The sequence below is a fragment of the Micromys minutus genome (genome assembly GCF_963924665.1).
Source record: "Micromys minutus genome assembly, chromosome: 8".
Lineage (NCBI taxonomy): Eukaryota > Metazoa > Chordata > Mammalia > Rodentia > Muridae > Micromys > Micromys minutus.
The window spans coordinates 29,824,421-29,839,505 of NC_137977.1; the positions used below are offsets into that span (position 1 = coordinate 29,824,421).

Sequence of the window (15,085 nt, forward strand, 5' to 3'; positions counted from 1 at the left end):
GAGACTAAAGGACAGCCGAGATAAACTCAGACAAAGCTTTGATGCCTTTGAAATGTACATGGAATTTTTCTTTCAAAATAGGCAGTTTGAGTATATAGTAGGTTTTTTGTTTTTTGTTTTATTTTGTTTTGTTTTTCAGTTTCATTCTGTCTAAAGGATCTGCCTACAGTCCGAGGATCAAGTTCATGACTTTCATTTATGTGACTCCAGTTATACACATGAGAGTGCGTAATGTCATTTGGCCACTTGCTTTAATGAGTATGTTTAAGCTACATTTTTTTTTCTCAACAAACTCTGCGAGACACCACTAGGATAGAGCTTTGTAAGTTTCAAAGCACGGTGGACTGATGAAATTTTTTTTGAAGTTGAAAAGTGCAGGAAATTTGACAATATTGCCTAGAGACTGAATGTGCCAAAGTCTGTACTATTATATATTGCTGGTGGGATTGAAAAAGCACACAGAGCCTATAAGCCAAATTTGGAAACACCTTACATAACTATGTATGCCTTTGCTATCTGTTATAGTGAGTCCTGATTGAAGCAAACCTACTCCTGGGCATATACTCTAATGCTAGGCCAGCCGTCATTTAAAAAGGCACATGTACTATGAATATATTATATTCATAGTGATACCTGAGTATCAGTCTAATAGTAAACGCTTAGAAACAGCCCGTGTGTTCTCCCACAGAGGATGGGCTGAGCAAACAGGTGACAGACTCGCATTGTAACAGTTCTCAGCTGAGAAAAGGAAAGACAGGTAACCCTTTAGGGTGTGTTCTCCAGCTTGTACTGTTAAGTGAAAAAACAAAAGGTCATCAGAGTTCAGATAGGTCTACAGGCTTTACCCAGTCCCTGGGAAAATCTTCTGTGATTTAGGAAAACAGGATGTTGGTGGACCATGCCTTCAATCCCAGAATTGAAGAAGCATAGATAGTCCGTTTTCCGTGAGTTGAAGGCCAGCCTGGTCTACAAAGTGAGTTCCAGGAGGGAAAAAAAAGAAAAAAAAAAAAAAAAAAAAAAAACAAAGAGAAAAAAAAAGGAATCCATAAATAGCTCTTGACATTCACAAAGAGCTGGGTGGGGTGGTGCATACTTTAAAAGAAGTTAAAAAAATTTTTTTAGATTATAATTTTACACCATCTCTCTCCCACTTCTCTTTTCTCCTTCCAAACCCTAAGATGTCCCATGCTCTCTTTAAGATCTGTGGCCTCTATTTTCTTTAACTGTGTGTGTGTGTGTGTGTGTGTGTGTGTGTGTGTGTGTGTGTGTATGTGTGTGTGTGTGTGTGGTATTTGTCAATGCACAAATACAACCTACTCAGTCTGCATTATGAAACTTCTCATTGCAATTGAGACCACTGCAGAAAACCATACCCAGCAGAAATGTAGAGGGTGGAATCCCTCAGGCTCAGGGATAACTGAAGAAGACAAGGCAGAGAGACAGTAAAAGCTAGAGAAACAAAGAATTGGCTGAAGTATGATGACTACTAGAATTGTCAGAAGCTGCATCCATGAAGTCTCACCTACATGGCTGCCTAGCTATGAAGTGAACAAGGAGGACACCAATGTTATTGTGGAAAGAAGTAAACCAGCAATCTCAGGAATGAGGAAGTCAAGAGATCTGTATGAGTTTGAGGCCAACTTGGTCTACCGTAATGAGCTCGAGGCCAGCCAAGACTACTTAGGGAGACCTTGACTGAAAAAAAAATCACATAAAAATTCAAGGACTAACTGAAACAGTATTGTCCAAAAGAACAAAGTTGAAGGGCTTTTACTTCCCCATCTTAAAATTTACTACCAAGATACAGAATCGAGACAGAGTACCTGGCACTAAAGGCAGACAGGGAGAGTAGTAGTGAGAATCCAATAGGAAATTCTCTCATTGTTTCCTGACTTTTCACCAAAGTGCCAAGAAAATCCAGTAGTGAAATAAGATATTTCAAATTGCAGTGAGAGAACAGAGCATCCAAAAGCAAGAGAATGGAAGCACACTCCAGCTTACATCATATCCCAAAATTAACCCAGATGGATGATAGTTACAAACATGAGATAAATTGAGGAATGTTCACAAATATGGACTAAAATACATATTCTATGGTATTCTACTGTGGAAAAGACACATAAGACACTGTCAGTTTAAAAAATGTTCTTCAAGGTTGTAGTCAAGAAGTAAAATGGCACCACATAAAATGAGAAAAAATAGAGATAGTTTATAAGTAATACACACGATAAGAGCCTTATATGCTTTAATATGTCTTAATTAAAAAATAAAAAGAGGAAAATTTTTATTATAAAAACTGATTAAAAAAACTTGCAAATAGAGGGTTTTCTCCAACATGATAAGTATCCAGTAGGTACTCAGAAACAAGAGTAAATATTACGAAATTGAAAATCAAAACCACCGCCTCCTGTGCATTGCACTGACTGCATTTTAAAAGCAAAGGGAAGTGAACCCTGGAAAGGATGTAGGAAAACTGGAGCCATTACCCCTGTTGATGAAGATGTAAAATAATCCATTGCATAAAGCCCTGTGATAATTCATCAAGGATGCTAAGCTCCTACTCACTGTATGCACACTGTGTCCATTTTGCAGCAAGAGTTACTGCTAGCAGCTCTACTGTGCTTAATCAGTTGGAAATATCCTAATAACAAGAAGAGTAAAAGCAACATGCAGAGTTTTCAGCGACATTTTGGTTAGTGGCAATGCTGCCATACTGACAGCATTGTGTGTGTCTGATGGAGTAGGGCTAGCACATATTTATATGACTGTGATTACATACCAACACTGTAAGTTATAGAGAAAGAACATAGTTTCACTGGGAAAGTTAATATGTGCTCATTAAAAATTACACTTGAGTCTGCATATGTTCTTATATCTTCACGTGTGAGAGAGAGAGAGTGACTGAGAGAGGTAAGGTGGGAAAGAGGGAGGGAGGGAGGGAGAAAGAGAGAGAGAGAGAGAGAGAGAGAGAGAGAGAGAGAGAGAGAGAGAGAGAGAGAGAGAACTTCCAACAACTACATTTGTCTGGAACTGGAACAATGTAAGGTAGCTAGTAATATGTTTTCTAGATCATAAAAGTGTGGACATCTACCAGATCATATTAATGCATGTGTTACTGCTTCATTATGGCTTCCTGGCTCAAAGGACGTTACAAGCAAAAGAAAAAGCATGCATGATAACATCAAACCCATGAGCTAAATGGGGTACTTTAAAAGAAATGTGTTGGTTGCTTTTGGATGGTATTAGAAAACAAATCATTTCTAAAATCATTGCTAAAATGAGGATCACTTTTAAACATCTGTTTTAATTTTCCCTGTATGAAATGCACCCTACAATAACTGAATAGTTTATTAAAACATTTTTCTTATTAAAGTATTCCATTTAAAACATAAAGGAGAAATAAGAGTTCGATTTTATTACTCTGAAGAAACTCTAGGCTCTAGGCAATGATGCATAATGGCAGATAACACCACAAAATAGATCTATTCATTATAAATGTGTTTATTATAGTGCATAGACTCATCTGTAAAGTAGATTTACACTCCCCCTTATAAACAATCCACCTATGCTACTAGAACATAAACGATGTTGGTCAGGGAAGCTATAGAATATAAGACCCACAGGATCTATAAAATACGGTGTGTTTTGGTCAAGTCCACCCTCCTGTCCATCCTCTCCATTTCTTCTCCTACCTTCCCATTCCTTTCCCCAAACTTACTGAGTCCACTTATTGCTGATTGTATGTGCATGGGTGTGGCACCACTACTGGAGCATGGACAACTTCTCAAAGGTTGCTGAAAACCAAGAATTGCCCTCCCCTGGTACACATCAATTCCCAATAGCTCCTCATAATTGGGTGAGACTTTCTGAATTCTACTTTCATTGTTAGATTTTGGCTGGCTTGATCTTATACAAGTCCTGTGCACATAGTAATAGTGGTGGTGATTTATGTATGAACTGTCCTGTATGTCTAAAAACTTACTGTTTTTCTGCAGCATTTCACTAGCCTTATCTTTTACACTTTTTCTGTCTCCTCTTCTATGATGAACCTTGAGCCTCGGGGAAGGGGGTGTGGTATAGAAGTCCCACTTAAAGCTGAGCACTCCACATTTCTTCTATGAATGCTGACTTCTGTTTTACTCACCATCTACTGAAAAGGGAAGTTCATTGATGAGGTTTGAAAAATGCATTGATGCATGTGTATAAAAACAAGAACATAGGGGACAGTTTAATACTCTGTTCATTTAGCAGAATAATCCTACTGAATCTCCCATGATGCCTAGGGCCTAGCCAGCCATGTGGCTCTGGGCAAATTAATGGTACTTGGAGTGTATTCTGTCTATGTAACAGGCCTTAAATCCAATCATAATGTTGATTACTCACATAACATTCATGCCAATAGTACACTTCTGGGCCTCTCTTGTCAGAATGTGTACTATTCTAGCTTCCAGGTTTTGTAGTTAGGTAAGACTGTTGATTAACTTCACCTTCCTAGTAGAATTCTTAGGCCCTTACAGCATTATAGAGGCTCTCATTAGAAGCTTCCAGGTTTGTATCAGTTTGTTTCCTCTATGACCTATGGCTCAAGTCTCTGGTGTCTTTACCAATGAGAGCTTACCATCAAGTTTTAGAGGTGATGACAATAGCTCTAAATAGAGGTAATGTAATACACTGGAGGAGGAATCTATGGAACCAATGGCTTGAAAATAGGTAGCCCAGACATGTCACTGGATTCTTTTCGCTGTTGTTTGCAAAAAGCATTTCCTTCTAATATAGAGTGACTCCATTTAAAATCTCTTCCTCTATATGTATGGGTATATCTATGTGTACATGTAAGTGTATATTTTAGAACGTTTCTATAGTGGTAGGTTCCTATATGACCTTTTCAACAATTTTTAGTGTTAGTTATCCTTTTCACATTCTCTCTACTACCCTGACCTCCCAAGGTTGTATAAAAGTTCTAATTAAAGAAAGGAATACTTGTATAATACATATATATGTCTGTATTATATGGACATTGTATTTGGTGAATGTTACTACAAATCAGAAGTGACAATATTATCTGTTTTTTCTAATGAGCAACCAATATTGGATCCAAGTTAAAAAAAAAAAAAAACATTTTCTGATATCTATTTTCATTCTAAAACAAAGTAAAATTCAAAAATAAAAACTAGAAAATTAAAAATGACATATATCTCATCATTTAGACTAAGTAAGTATTTGGCAGAAAATTTTAAACACATATCATCAGTCATTATTTCCTTTTTTATTTTGAATGTGTTACATCTTTAAAATATATCTAAATATATTATATATACACTGTGCATACACAAACATGTACATGTGCACATGCTTTGTGTGTGTAGAGTGTGTGTGTGTGTGCATGTGTGTATGTGTGTGTGTGTGTGTGTGTGTGTGTAATGCCACCATGCTGGTTAGGTTTTATAAAACTGACAAAAACTAGAGCCACATGTGAAAGGGGGAACTTCAGTTTATAAATTGCCCCTTTCAGATTAGCTTCTGGGAGAATGAATGAACGTACTGCCTAGTGAATGTCACGTAAATGAGGGCTAGACTTGTTAATTTTGATACAGCTAACTAAGAACTATTTCATGCTGTCACATAGGAAACACAGGCTACAGAAGCTCCGCAGTGAACCTTTGGGACAAGTTATTCAGTTACAAGAAAGCCTTTTTATTAGAAAAAAATCAGATTGTGATAAGAACTGGAACATTCTATGTATCACTCAATTATGTTATGGCTACATATTTTAATGAAGTTGTTTCAGAAAATAAAATGCTTATCTCTTCTCTCTGAGAGCTAAACAACTGAAGTAGGATTCTGATTTGATGAACTAGGGAAGGAAGATGATTTTTAAGAGTCAGACTTACTTCACAGCTTACTGAATTTATATTTCTGCTGGACAGGGGAGCGTGTTGCCTCTTGCCTTGGCCTCTTTTCTCTTTGATTAATAATCTCTTGCATGTTGGAACATGTAGCTAACTTGTCCTAACTGGCATGTGTTTCGGTTTGTTCTTTGGATAAAAACCACTTAATTCAAGCCTTGGTTAAAAAAATGTTTGCTTGTCCAGGCTGAATTTAGTGTAAGCAATTTTTATACGTTTAGAGCAATAATAGGTGCGAGCCTCCTGGTGTGTCAACAGGGGCCGTACTTACACTTGAGAGGGTCGCTAGCCGTGGAGTATAATGTGGTTCTGCTCCATAGGCTAACTTTCTGTGAGTGTTTAGTTAAGTGTAAGATCGACAGTGGTATCTTTTCTCTTCCTTTGGTACCCAGTGTTCATTCCCACCATCTTCACTCCCCCCATTCTGCAAAGCCCATGAACAAGCAAGCTTTCTGTTCCACTGCCGAGTGCCTGAAGTGCTGTAGACCTCAGGTGTGACTGCATATTAACTACGCCACGGTGGCTCACTAAAGGTCTCCAGAACACGGCGAACATAATTTGTAAAGATTTCAAGTGGAAGCATCTAGACCCAGCAGCTTTCCTGTTTAAAACTGAAGCAAAGCTAGCCAGCCAGTTACCCTACTGAGGCAAAACACATAATTCCTGACGGACAACACCAAGCATGTGTATCTGATCATTTTTTTAAAAAGACTTTTATACATTTTTCTCTTAGTTTCACTAAGATGATGATTTCTAATATCTTCTGTGTAGATCTGAAATTTTGCTTGTTGAACCAGTGAATACTGGGAACTGTTGGTCTTCACTAGCCTATCACCTCCCCAAATTAATATGCTTTGTTGGTATCCTCATTTCTTACCAAAAATTAATCCTCCCTCATATTTTAGCACCTGCTCCATGATTGTTGTTTTTACAGTTCTTCCTGAGCAGAGAATTTATCCCTGAGAATTGGACTGTTCCTTGAGTATGGCTTACCAGCACTTACTTCTTTAAATGCAAATAAAACTTCAAAATATGATTTTGGTGACATTAGGAAAACAGAAACACATTAAAGCAGTATTGATTTAAATGACTTTGTTGTGAAAAGAAATCATGCCTGAGCCTTGGGCACAACAAAACAAGTCTCCACAGGAGAAGAATGTCTTTACCAAGGTGTTGTGCATATAAATACATCCCACACATCTTGGCTGGAGATTCTGTATATACAACTCCGCCCCCTCCCAGGGATATCTGTGTTCTGTTTTATCTCCCACCCCTGAGCTCCGTGATCCTTCAAGGGAAGAGCTGGTATTTGGTTCTACAACTGACATCACACCTATCAGGGACTCCCCAATGTGTATAGGTTTGTGATTAAGTTCCTGCCATAAAATTGGCCCATGCATTTCTCCCCAAACTCCAGATTCCCTATCATACCAACAGTCTAAACTGTACCCCATCCATGAGGTTCTCCCTTTTGTCTGTACTTGAGGATGTGATAGTGTTCTATTTCATATTTCACATTGTCCCTGGAGAACCCTTGGCTCAATCATTTGTTAGAATTTTTACTTTGTGGAAACATTGATATTCAAACATCCTTCCCAATTGCTTCTTTACAGTTTGCTTTCACAAACCTGAAGCTCCCATTTTGGCTAGCTAGGCTGGCCAGAGAGGGTTCTGAATCTGCCTATGTCTGGCTCCCAACACAGAGCTTCTCTCACACTAGCCACCGTACCATCATTTTCTCTGAGTGCTGAGGTTCTGCACTCAGGTCCTGAAGCTTACATGCAAGCACTTTGTCCATTGAGCCATCTCCCCAGCCCTGATGTATATTTTCTAATGCTGTTCCAGGTATTCCTTCCAAGATGAAGAAGATATGTTCATGGTGGTGGACCTGCTACTTGGTGGGGACCTGCGTTATCACTTGCAGCAGAATGTCCACTTCCAGGAGGACACAGTGAAACTCTTCATCTGTGAGCTGGCAATGGCCCTGGACTACCTACAGAGCCAACGCATCATTCACAGGTCAGTCACGTCCAAAGAGACAGCTCATGGGTTAGAAAGGAAGCCAAAACCTACTGCATGGAACAAGTTTTTGCTCATCGTGGAATCTAATGGTCATTTAGACATTACAGCAACTGTGTAGGTAGTTGACATATAAAGTTTAATTTGCCCAAGGTCACAGTAAATGACAAGACTGAAAATCACTGTCAATAACTACTTGTACTTGGTTAATATGCCTGTACAAAGAGAAGGAATGTCAATGGCTAAGAACTTGAATATTAAATTAACTAATTCAAATAGAAGTAGAAGCACACATGAGGGGAAGATAAGAAAGAAAATCAGCAGAGGAGAAAACTTGGTGTAATGTCAACTGTATTAAACAAGTCTCACATGTTCACTGCTAACAGAAACAGTGAAGACAAAGACTATCTGGATACTTAGCAAACTTGTTTTAGGAACCTAAACAAAAAGTTATAAAGGCATATGACCAGTAGACAGAAAAAGATACATTACAATTGTAAAGAAATGACTAGCTTTAATGATTGTCTCATATACTAGATCTCACTTATTCTAAAACATTATCTCTAAGACAATCTGTGATAAAAGATCAGAGAAGATACTGTTACACCAGGAGTAGATATGAGGAAACCATGATTTGTAATATGAAATTATCACTTAGGTTGATTAGTAATCAAATCACCATCGAATCCACTACTTTTACTGAGGTGTCCTTTGTGTTGGGCACTGGGAGGCACCAACAAGGACTTCTCATTTGATTTTAGTGTACCCATTGTGTTGAAGAAGAAAGTGGGTCAAAGATTTGCTAATGGTTGGTCTTGTTGTGATCTAAAACCAAATCACTCCAACCTAAGTGAGAGAGAGCTATGTTATACTGACTGCACTAATTATACATGTAAAATATGTGCATTGATTACAATAGATCACCTTAATACTATACTCTCCAATCTTTGAAGAACTGACTAAGGTTTTATTACAGTTTTGGCATATTTAGTAGGCACAATTTGTAGGTACCATGAACCAATCCTCTTTTGATTTACCCCTTTATGTTTTAAGCAGGTAGACTTAAGTAACTGTTTAATTTTCCATCTTTGGATCGTCTGTTTGTATTGGAAATGTGCTCTTTAAGTAGTAGTTGAATGGGAAGCTCAGCAGTTAATCACACCGGACTTCAGAAGAGAAATTTACACACCTGGTGTTTTGTGGGTAATTGGAGATCTTGTTTTGAAGACCAGGCATTCTGGCTCCTGTGAGCTCTCTCTGAGAAGAGCTTTATTCTGAGAAGCATTCAGAAGGAAATTCACTCTGAACCCAGAAGGAGCTCACTGGTACTCATGACAGTTGTTCTCTTTCCCTCCCTCCCTCTTTACTCTTTTCATCAAATCATGGGTCACATGAGGGTGAACTTCCTATTTCTAGCTTTTTACACTCCAGAGTATTTACTTCATTGGTAATGTTGGGACACTTAGATCAAATGAAGAGTTCTTGTTGATGCTTAAGCATTTAAGACAGTGATATCTATAAAGTGCCTCCCAGGGTCAGCACAGAAAAAAGCCTCAGCAAATGGAGTAGGGAAAAAAGTCTTCTCACATAGAATGAAAGCCAGCAATGGCATTCTGAGGAAAGGCAGAAATCTCAAATATGGCCCTAAAGATGTCACTCTTCCCAGGTCAAAGAGGGATTCAAGTGTGTTTCTGCTGCCTGTGGCCCACTTGCCTCCCGTGGGTTGTACTTTATAAGGCATCAGAGAATTCTGCACTTCTGAGAAGCTTTGACACTTTTTAACATCCAACTGCTTATTTCATTTGTGCCCTCTACTCCAGGAGTAAAGAAAGCCATGACTGCTTAGCTTACTTCTGCCTCCCCAGTGTATGTCCAAAAGATGGAGTAGTAAATGCTGGCTGAGTTGTGCAAATGACTGACTGGGAGTAAATACTAATTGCAAATTTAAAATACGGAGCAGTAGAGCTGAAGAAGTACCTTTGTGGGTAAGGGCACTTAGCAGCTACCCAGAGACTGATTCCCTGAACCCAAGTCAGCAATCTCACAACCGTTTTAACTAGCTCCAGGAATGTCTAATACCTTTGGCATTCAAAAACTTTGTCCTCTCACACATGCACCTCCTCACAAACATGCATATACACACGAGTAAGAAAATAAATGTTAAAAATGTATATGCTATTAAAGCCAAATATTTCAACATTTCATGACCTTTCTGTTGGGTAACATAATTTAGCATTAGAATAGCATACTTCTGAGGGCTAGTAGGGTATTATTAACAATGATTATCAATATGATTGTCTACATGGGACCTGAGCAAAGGCTACCAACTGACATGCTAGCATGTGTGAAGGGAAATCCCACAAGGTCTCAACCCTAGGCAAAGAACTACTGAGAAATGGTAAGAGCAGGAGAAATAGTCTTGCCCATGGAAGAGTTCCCAAATTGGTTATCCAAAACCAAGTGGTCAGCCCTTAAGTCATACATACAAGCAACATCATACGGACACTTCAGGCTGTACCTGTATATTTAGAACAATACACATATAAATAGATATGTGACAGCAATTAAACAAAAGGAAGCCATGAATTTGGGAGCAAGTTGGGGTATATAAGAAAGGTTGGAGAGAGGAAAAGAAGGGGATATAATGCAATTATATTTTAATTTAACAAGATAAATAATAATGCTGAGATGATAGTTTTGATAAATTAAAGGCATATCAATAGTATTAAGATTCTTCCACGATAGTCAAATAGACACTTTAATTGTCTAACAACTAGGTTTTAAAATACCAGGCATCAATTCAATGTATTATCATCTCAAAATGGCATCAGATGGCTTTAAAAATGGTGAACTAAGGGGTGTTTCTCTGTCTAGAGAATTTAAATGAGAGCAATAATGGTGTTCTGAAGCTGGAGGTCATGTGGGGTGTAAAGCTGAGAAATCAATTCAGAAACAATATGAGCTTCTGAGTGCTAAGGATCTTTTTGTAAAACCCCTTTCTTCATTTACTGCAACAAATACTTTTTCATCTTGATGGTTCAGCTATTTCCCAGAGTATTCAGTAATATATAGCATGGGGTTTTTCATGAAATACATTTAAATTAAAAATATAAATCTTCTTCCAAAAGAATCAGCCAAATAAATGCTTGATTTGATTGATGTGAAGATGACAGAATAAATCATCTCTTTTGCTATTTAGAATATTAGACTGAAAACTCATATTCTGAATTCTGAGACATAAAATGTGTGAGTGAAAAAGAATCTGTGCATCATCATAGATTTGCCCAAGTGAGAAGAACCAATTACATGCAACAACAGCTATGAAATACAGGACTTCTATGTTCAGAGATAAACCACATTTTGCCTCCAGACATGGTGAATGATTCAAAATGATCTGAAGTACCCAACGAATATGCATGGAACAAGAGTAGCACCAGCCCACCGTTTACTGGTGACTTCCAGTCCAGGGGACTCTTCTAAGTCCTTGTAAATTACTTCAGTCAGGCTTCCCCTAGTTCCCAGAGGCTTATGGCATCACCATCCCCAATTTACAGTTGAAACTCCAGTTTAGAAAACTCAGGATCTCACTCCAGAGCAAATTGTTAGAAGGTAAGAGAAGCATCAGTTTGAGGAAATGCAGAGCTCTGGACCACAGTGTACTCTATCAGGCTGAGAGTTGCTGGGGTCTGAGGAGAGCAGGGATAAAGTAAGCATGAGCATCTGAAGCCTGCAAGCATTCAAACTCCAACTGCACAAAGATGATACACGGAAACCACCAGGTAAGAGGATACTCTAAAAGTAGAAGCTATTGTGTAAAGGGTGGGCTGCGTACATTAGAGAAAAAGAGACATTAGGTAAGAAAATAGTGAGAGAGACAGAGAGGGAAAGAGGCAGAGACAGAGAGAGAGACAGAGACAGAGACACAGAGAGAGACAGACAGAGATGGGGAGATAGATAGAGAGAGAGAGAGGGAAAGAGAGACAGACAGAGAGAGAGAGAGACACAGGGAGACACAGACAGAAACAATCTGCTCCCTGATGAAGGACAAAATAGGCTCTGCTTTGTTTTCTTCCACTGACATTCCTGCCAGCAATGTGCACCTTATTTTTCTAACACACTGCATGTTTCCTTTCTGCTACAAACTCCATGTCAGTTGGTAAAAGGGGCTCAGTTTCAGGAGCTTACTTCCACACCATTGATCATGATTCAGAGTTGCACAATAACTTTAATTTTGATTTTATATGAGTTAAGAAGTTTTTGTTGGGCAAGAAATTCAAACATTTTCCCGTGCTCTCAAACTAAGAACAAGCTGGCTTTAGTTTTCAAAGTGTGGCAGACTCTATTTTAATCCTCTCTTATTTACTTTAAAGCAGGAAGCCAGGCTTTAAATATGGACGAAGTGATTGTTTGGTTCTATTAAAAATAAGAAAGCCTAAATTCATTATAATTCCCACGAGGAGAGCAGGGCTTGATTAGAATGCCACAGTGTCTCCAGTGAATAATTGGATGGAAACTAATTATTGTAGTCCAAAAAGACATTGGTCCTTATTCTCCTGTCGGATGGAGAAGACTCAATTATGATTTTAGGCTACAGAGATGAACTGTTCAAGACAGTTAACAGTAAGTCATCTTAGATTCCAGTAGACATTTGATTGTATTTTTCATCTAGTAAAAAATAACCTCCCCATAATGAAGTTGTAACTCGCTGTTTTCCAAATCCCTATAGGAATGAGATAAAGTCCTATTAGGCATTTCATGTAAATAATCAGAGCACAACAGAAACAATTACAGAATTGTATCTCCCATCGATGGTGGAAATATTGAACAGGGAATAATAAAAGAGTATCCATTATCAGGAAGAAGATGGGATATTGTGTTTTCATTTACTACCCTGCCTACTTTGTTACGGTGAGAGGAGAAGCGAGACCAATAAAGGCAGCCAGATTCATTTTGAGGCAAGATACAGATAAGAATTAATCCTTAAGATTGAAGATACACTTTGTAATTGTCCACTCTTTTTTCCTTTTTCTTAAATAAACCATGGATCATAAATGACAACCTTTTGCCAAAACGCATAATATATTTCTTTGGTGTGCTTTGAACTCTTCCAGAAAAAGAAAAGAATCACTAAATATAAATTAATTAAAGACTATACAAATAAAAAAAAAATCACAGACACGTTATTAACCATGACAAGACTCCACCAGCGCACAAAGCAAGGTTCTGAAATCACAAGGCGTTGGCTTCATGGTCTCTGAGAATAAGTTAGTACGGTGCGCATAGGGGTACGGTGTTTCTGATGGGCTACGGTTTGCCAGGGAGACTAAGAGTTATTGGCCCAGGTCCTTGAGCCTTTGTGTCCTGGCCTGGCAGCTCTGACAAAAGTCACACATTCATCAGTGTTTGGTGGTTAACCATAATACTTAAAAATTTATAAACACGTATAGCAATTCCTCCTCTTGGAATATAAAAATCAAACACTTCACACTGTCAATGCAAATAAAAGAAGATGTGGTCCTCATGGCACAGATGAAAAACAATGCATTTAAAACAGAGACCTTTTTTAAAAAAAGATTAATACAGTAGTATAAAAGAGGAGTGGGTCCGTTTATTTATTTATTTATTTATTTATTTATTTATTTATTTATTTATTTATTCATTGTTTTCTTTTTATGGGAAGTCCTCTGCATTTACATTTCAGATGTTATTCCTTTCCCACAATCCCATCCCCCTCCCCCTCCGACTGCCTCCATGAAGGTGCAGCTTCAAAAGCTGATAGGATGTAATCCTAACACTTCCACAGACTTCACTGTGCATGTTGCATCCCAAAGAACTTACGGGCAAAACCCTAACTCCTTATTACCCAACAATTTGGACACAGCAAGGATGCAGAATCTAAAATTCCCAATTGAAGATCAAAACAACACAACCCAGCAGAGGGAAAAGAAAGCACTTGAATTACTTCTAGTTTATAAAAGAGCACAGTTCCCCAGTTGTCTTTCTCGGCTTTAAGCTTACTTAAATAGGCAAGGTGATGTAAAAACTCGAGACTTCCTGCACATCTTTTTGTCTCATGTTGATGAGTCTATGTATAGTTTATAGATATGCTACTGATACAGTGCATGGTGCTGTTGCATAGACACCTTTCAATGTTGTATTCAGATTGTTATAGCCAATATGAAACATGCAGACCCTTCTTTACAAAGAGAAAGATGGACAACTTGAATATGAAGTAATATCTTCTAAAAGTTTATTTGAAATATTTTCCTGTTATTCGCTTTCAAAATCCTTTTGAATAGAAAAGATGATGTATGGGGTTGGACTGGATAACTTACGTATGGTAAGCGTGTTAGGACAACATATTCCCGATGTATACTCAGTTGTTTCGACAGCCTCTCCAAGGGTCGTGTGCGCTATTTTTTGTCATGGTACAGGTTTATTTAGTATGAAGCAAAGATATGTATATTTTATGTATTTTACCATGCATAGGTTAATTCTGCCACAAATTTATTGGTTCCTGATACACTGAAAATAAAACCTTAAAATACATACCTTCATTAGAAAGAAAGCAAGAATGATGATACACAAACCTGATAAAGGTATTCTTCCAATGTATTGTTACCTTGAAAAATAAAAATAATCAATCCTTACTTAGCAATCCTTCAGCCTAGTTTTAATGACTACTTGTTTCCAAAGCCACACCTTGACAATGGCAAAAAAAAAAAAAAAAAAAAAAAAAAAAAAAAAAAAAAGATGACACATTGGGAATAACGAATCTAGCCTATATATTCATGCAAATATTCATATAAAGTGTTGAAATGTGGGTCAGCAGACAATGATGCAGAGCTGAGGCCCCAGTGGTGAGGAAGATGGACTCTCTGTTGTTGCAGCACTGATAATTGTTGATCATCAAAAAATGGTTCAGGGGTCACATCAACACAAACAAGAAAGGTTTTTAAATTAGGGAGCATGCATTATACAGACTAGAAGCTGTTGTGAATCTCTCCTGGGGTAGGCACACACAAATGGCCACCATCACTCACACTTAGTTAAATTTTCCCAGTGGTCATGGTTATTCTTCTAATGGTGCCTTCCGAGCCATGAAGTTATATGAATATAATCCCCTTAGGAGTGGAGAATGTTTTACCCATGTTTACTCA

General features: G+C 38.0%; 1 protein-coding gene across 1 annotated transcript in view; it reads left to right on the forward strand.

Moving 5' to 3' along the window:
* The window catches only part of STK32A (serine/threonine kinase 32A), a gene marked incomplete at both ends in the record, with an annotated part of 106,709 nt that overhangs the window by 45,375 nt on the left and 46,249 nt on the right, over positions 1-15,085 (forward strand). Inside the window, one exon of the mRNA XM_080920277.1 lies at positions 7,752-7,925. Within this exon, the coding sequence (XP_080776403.1) occupies positions 7,752-7,925 (174 nt within the window). The remainder of the gene's footprint in view (positions 1-7,751; positions 7,926-15,085) is intronic.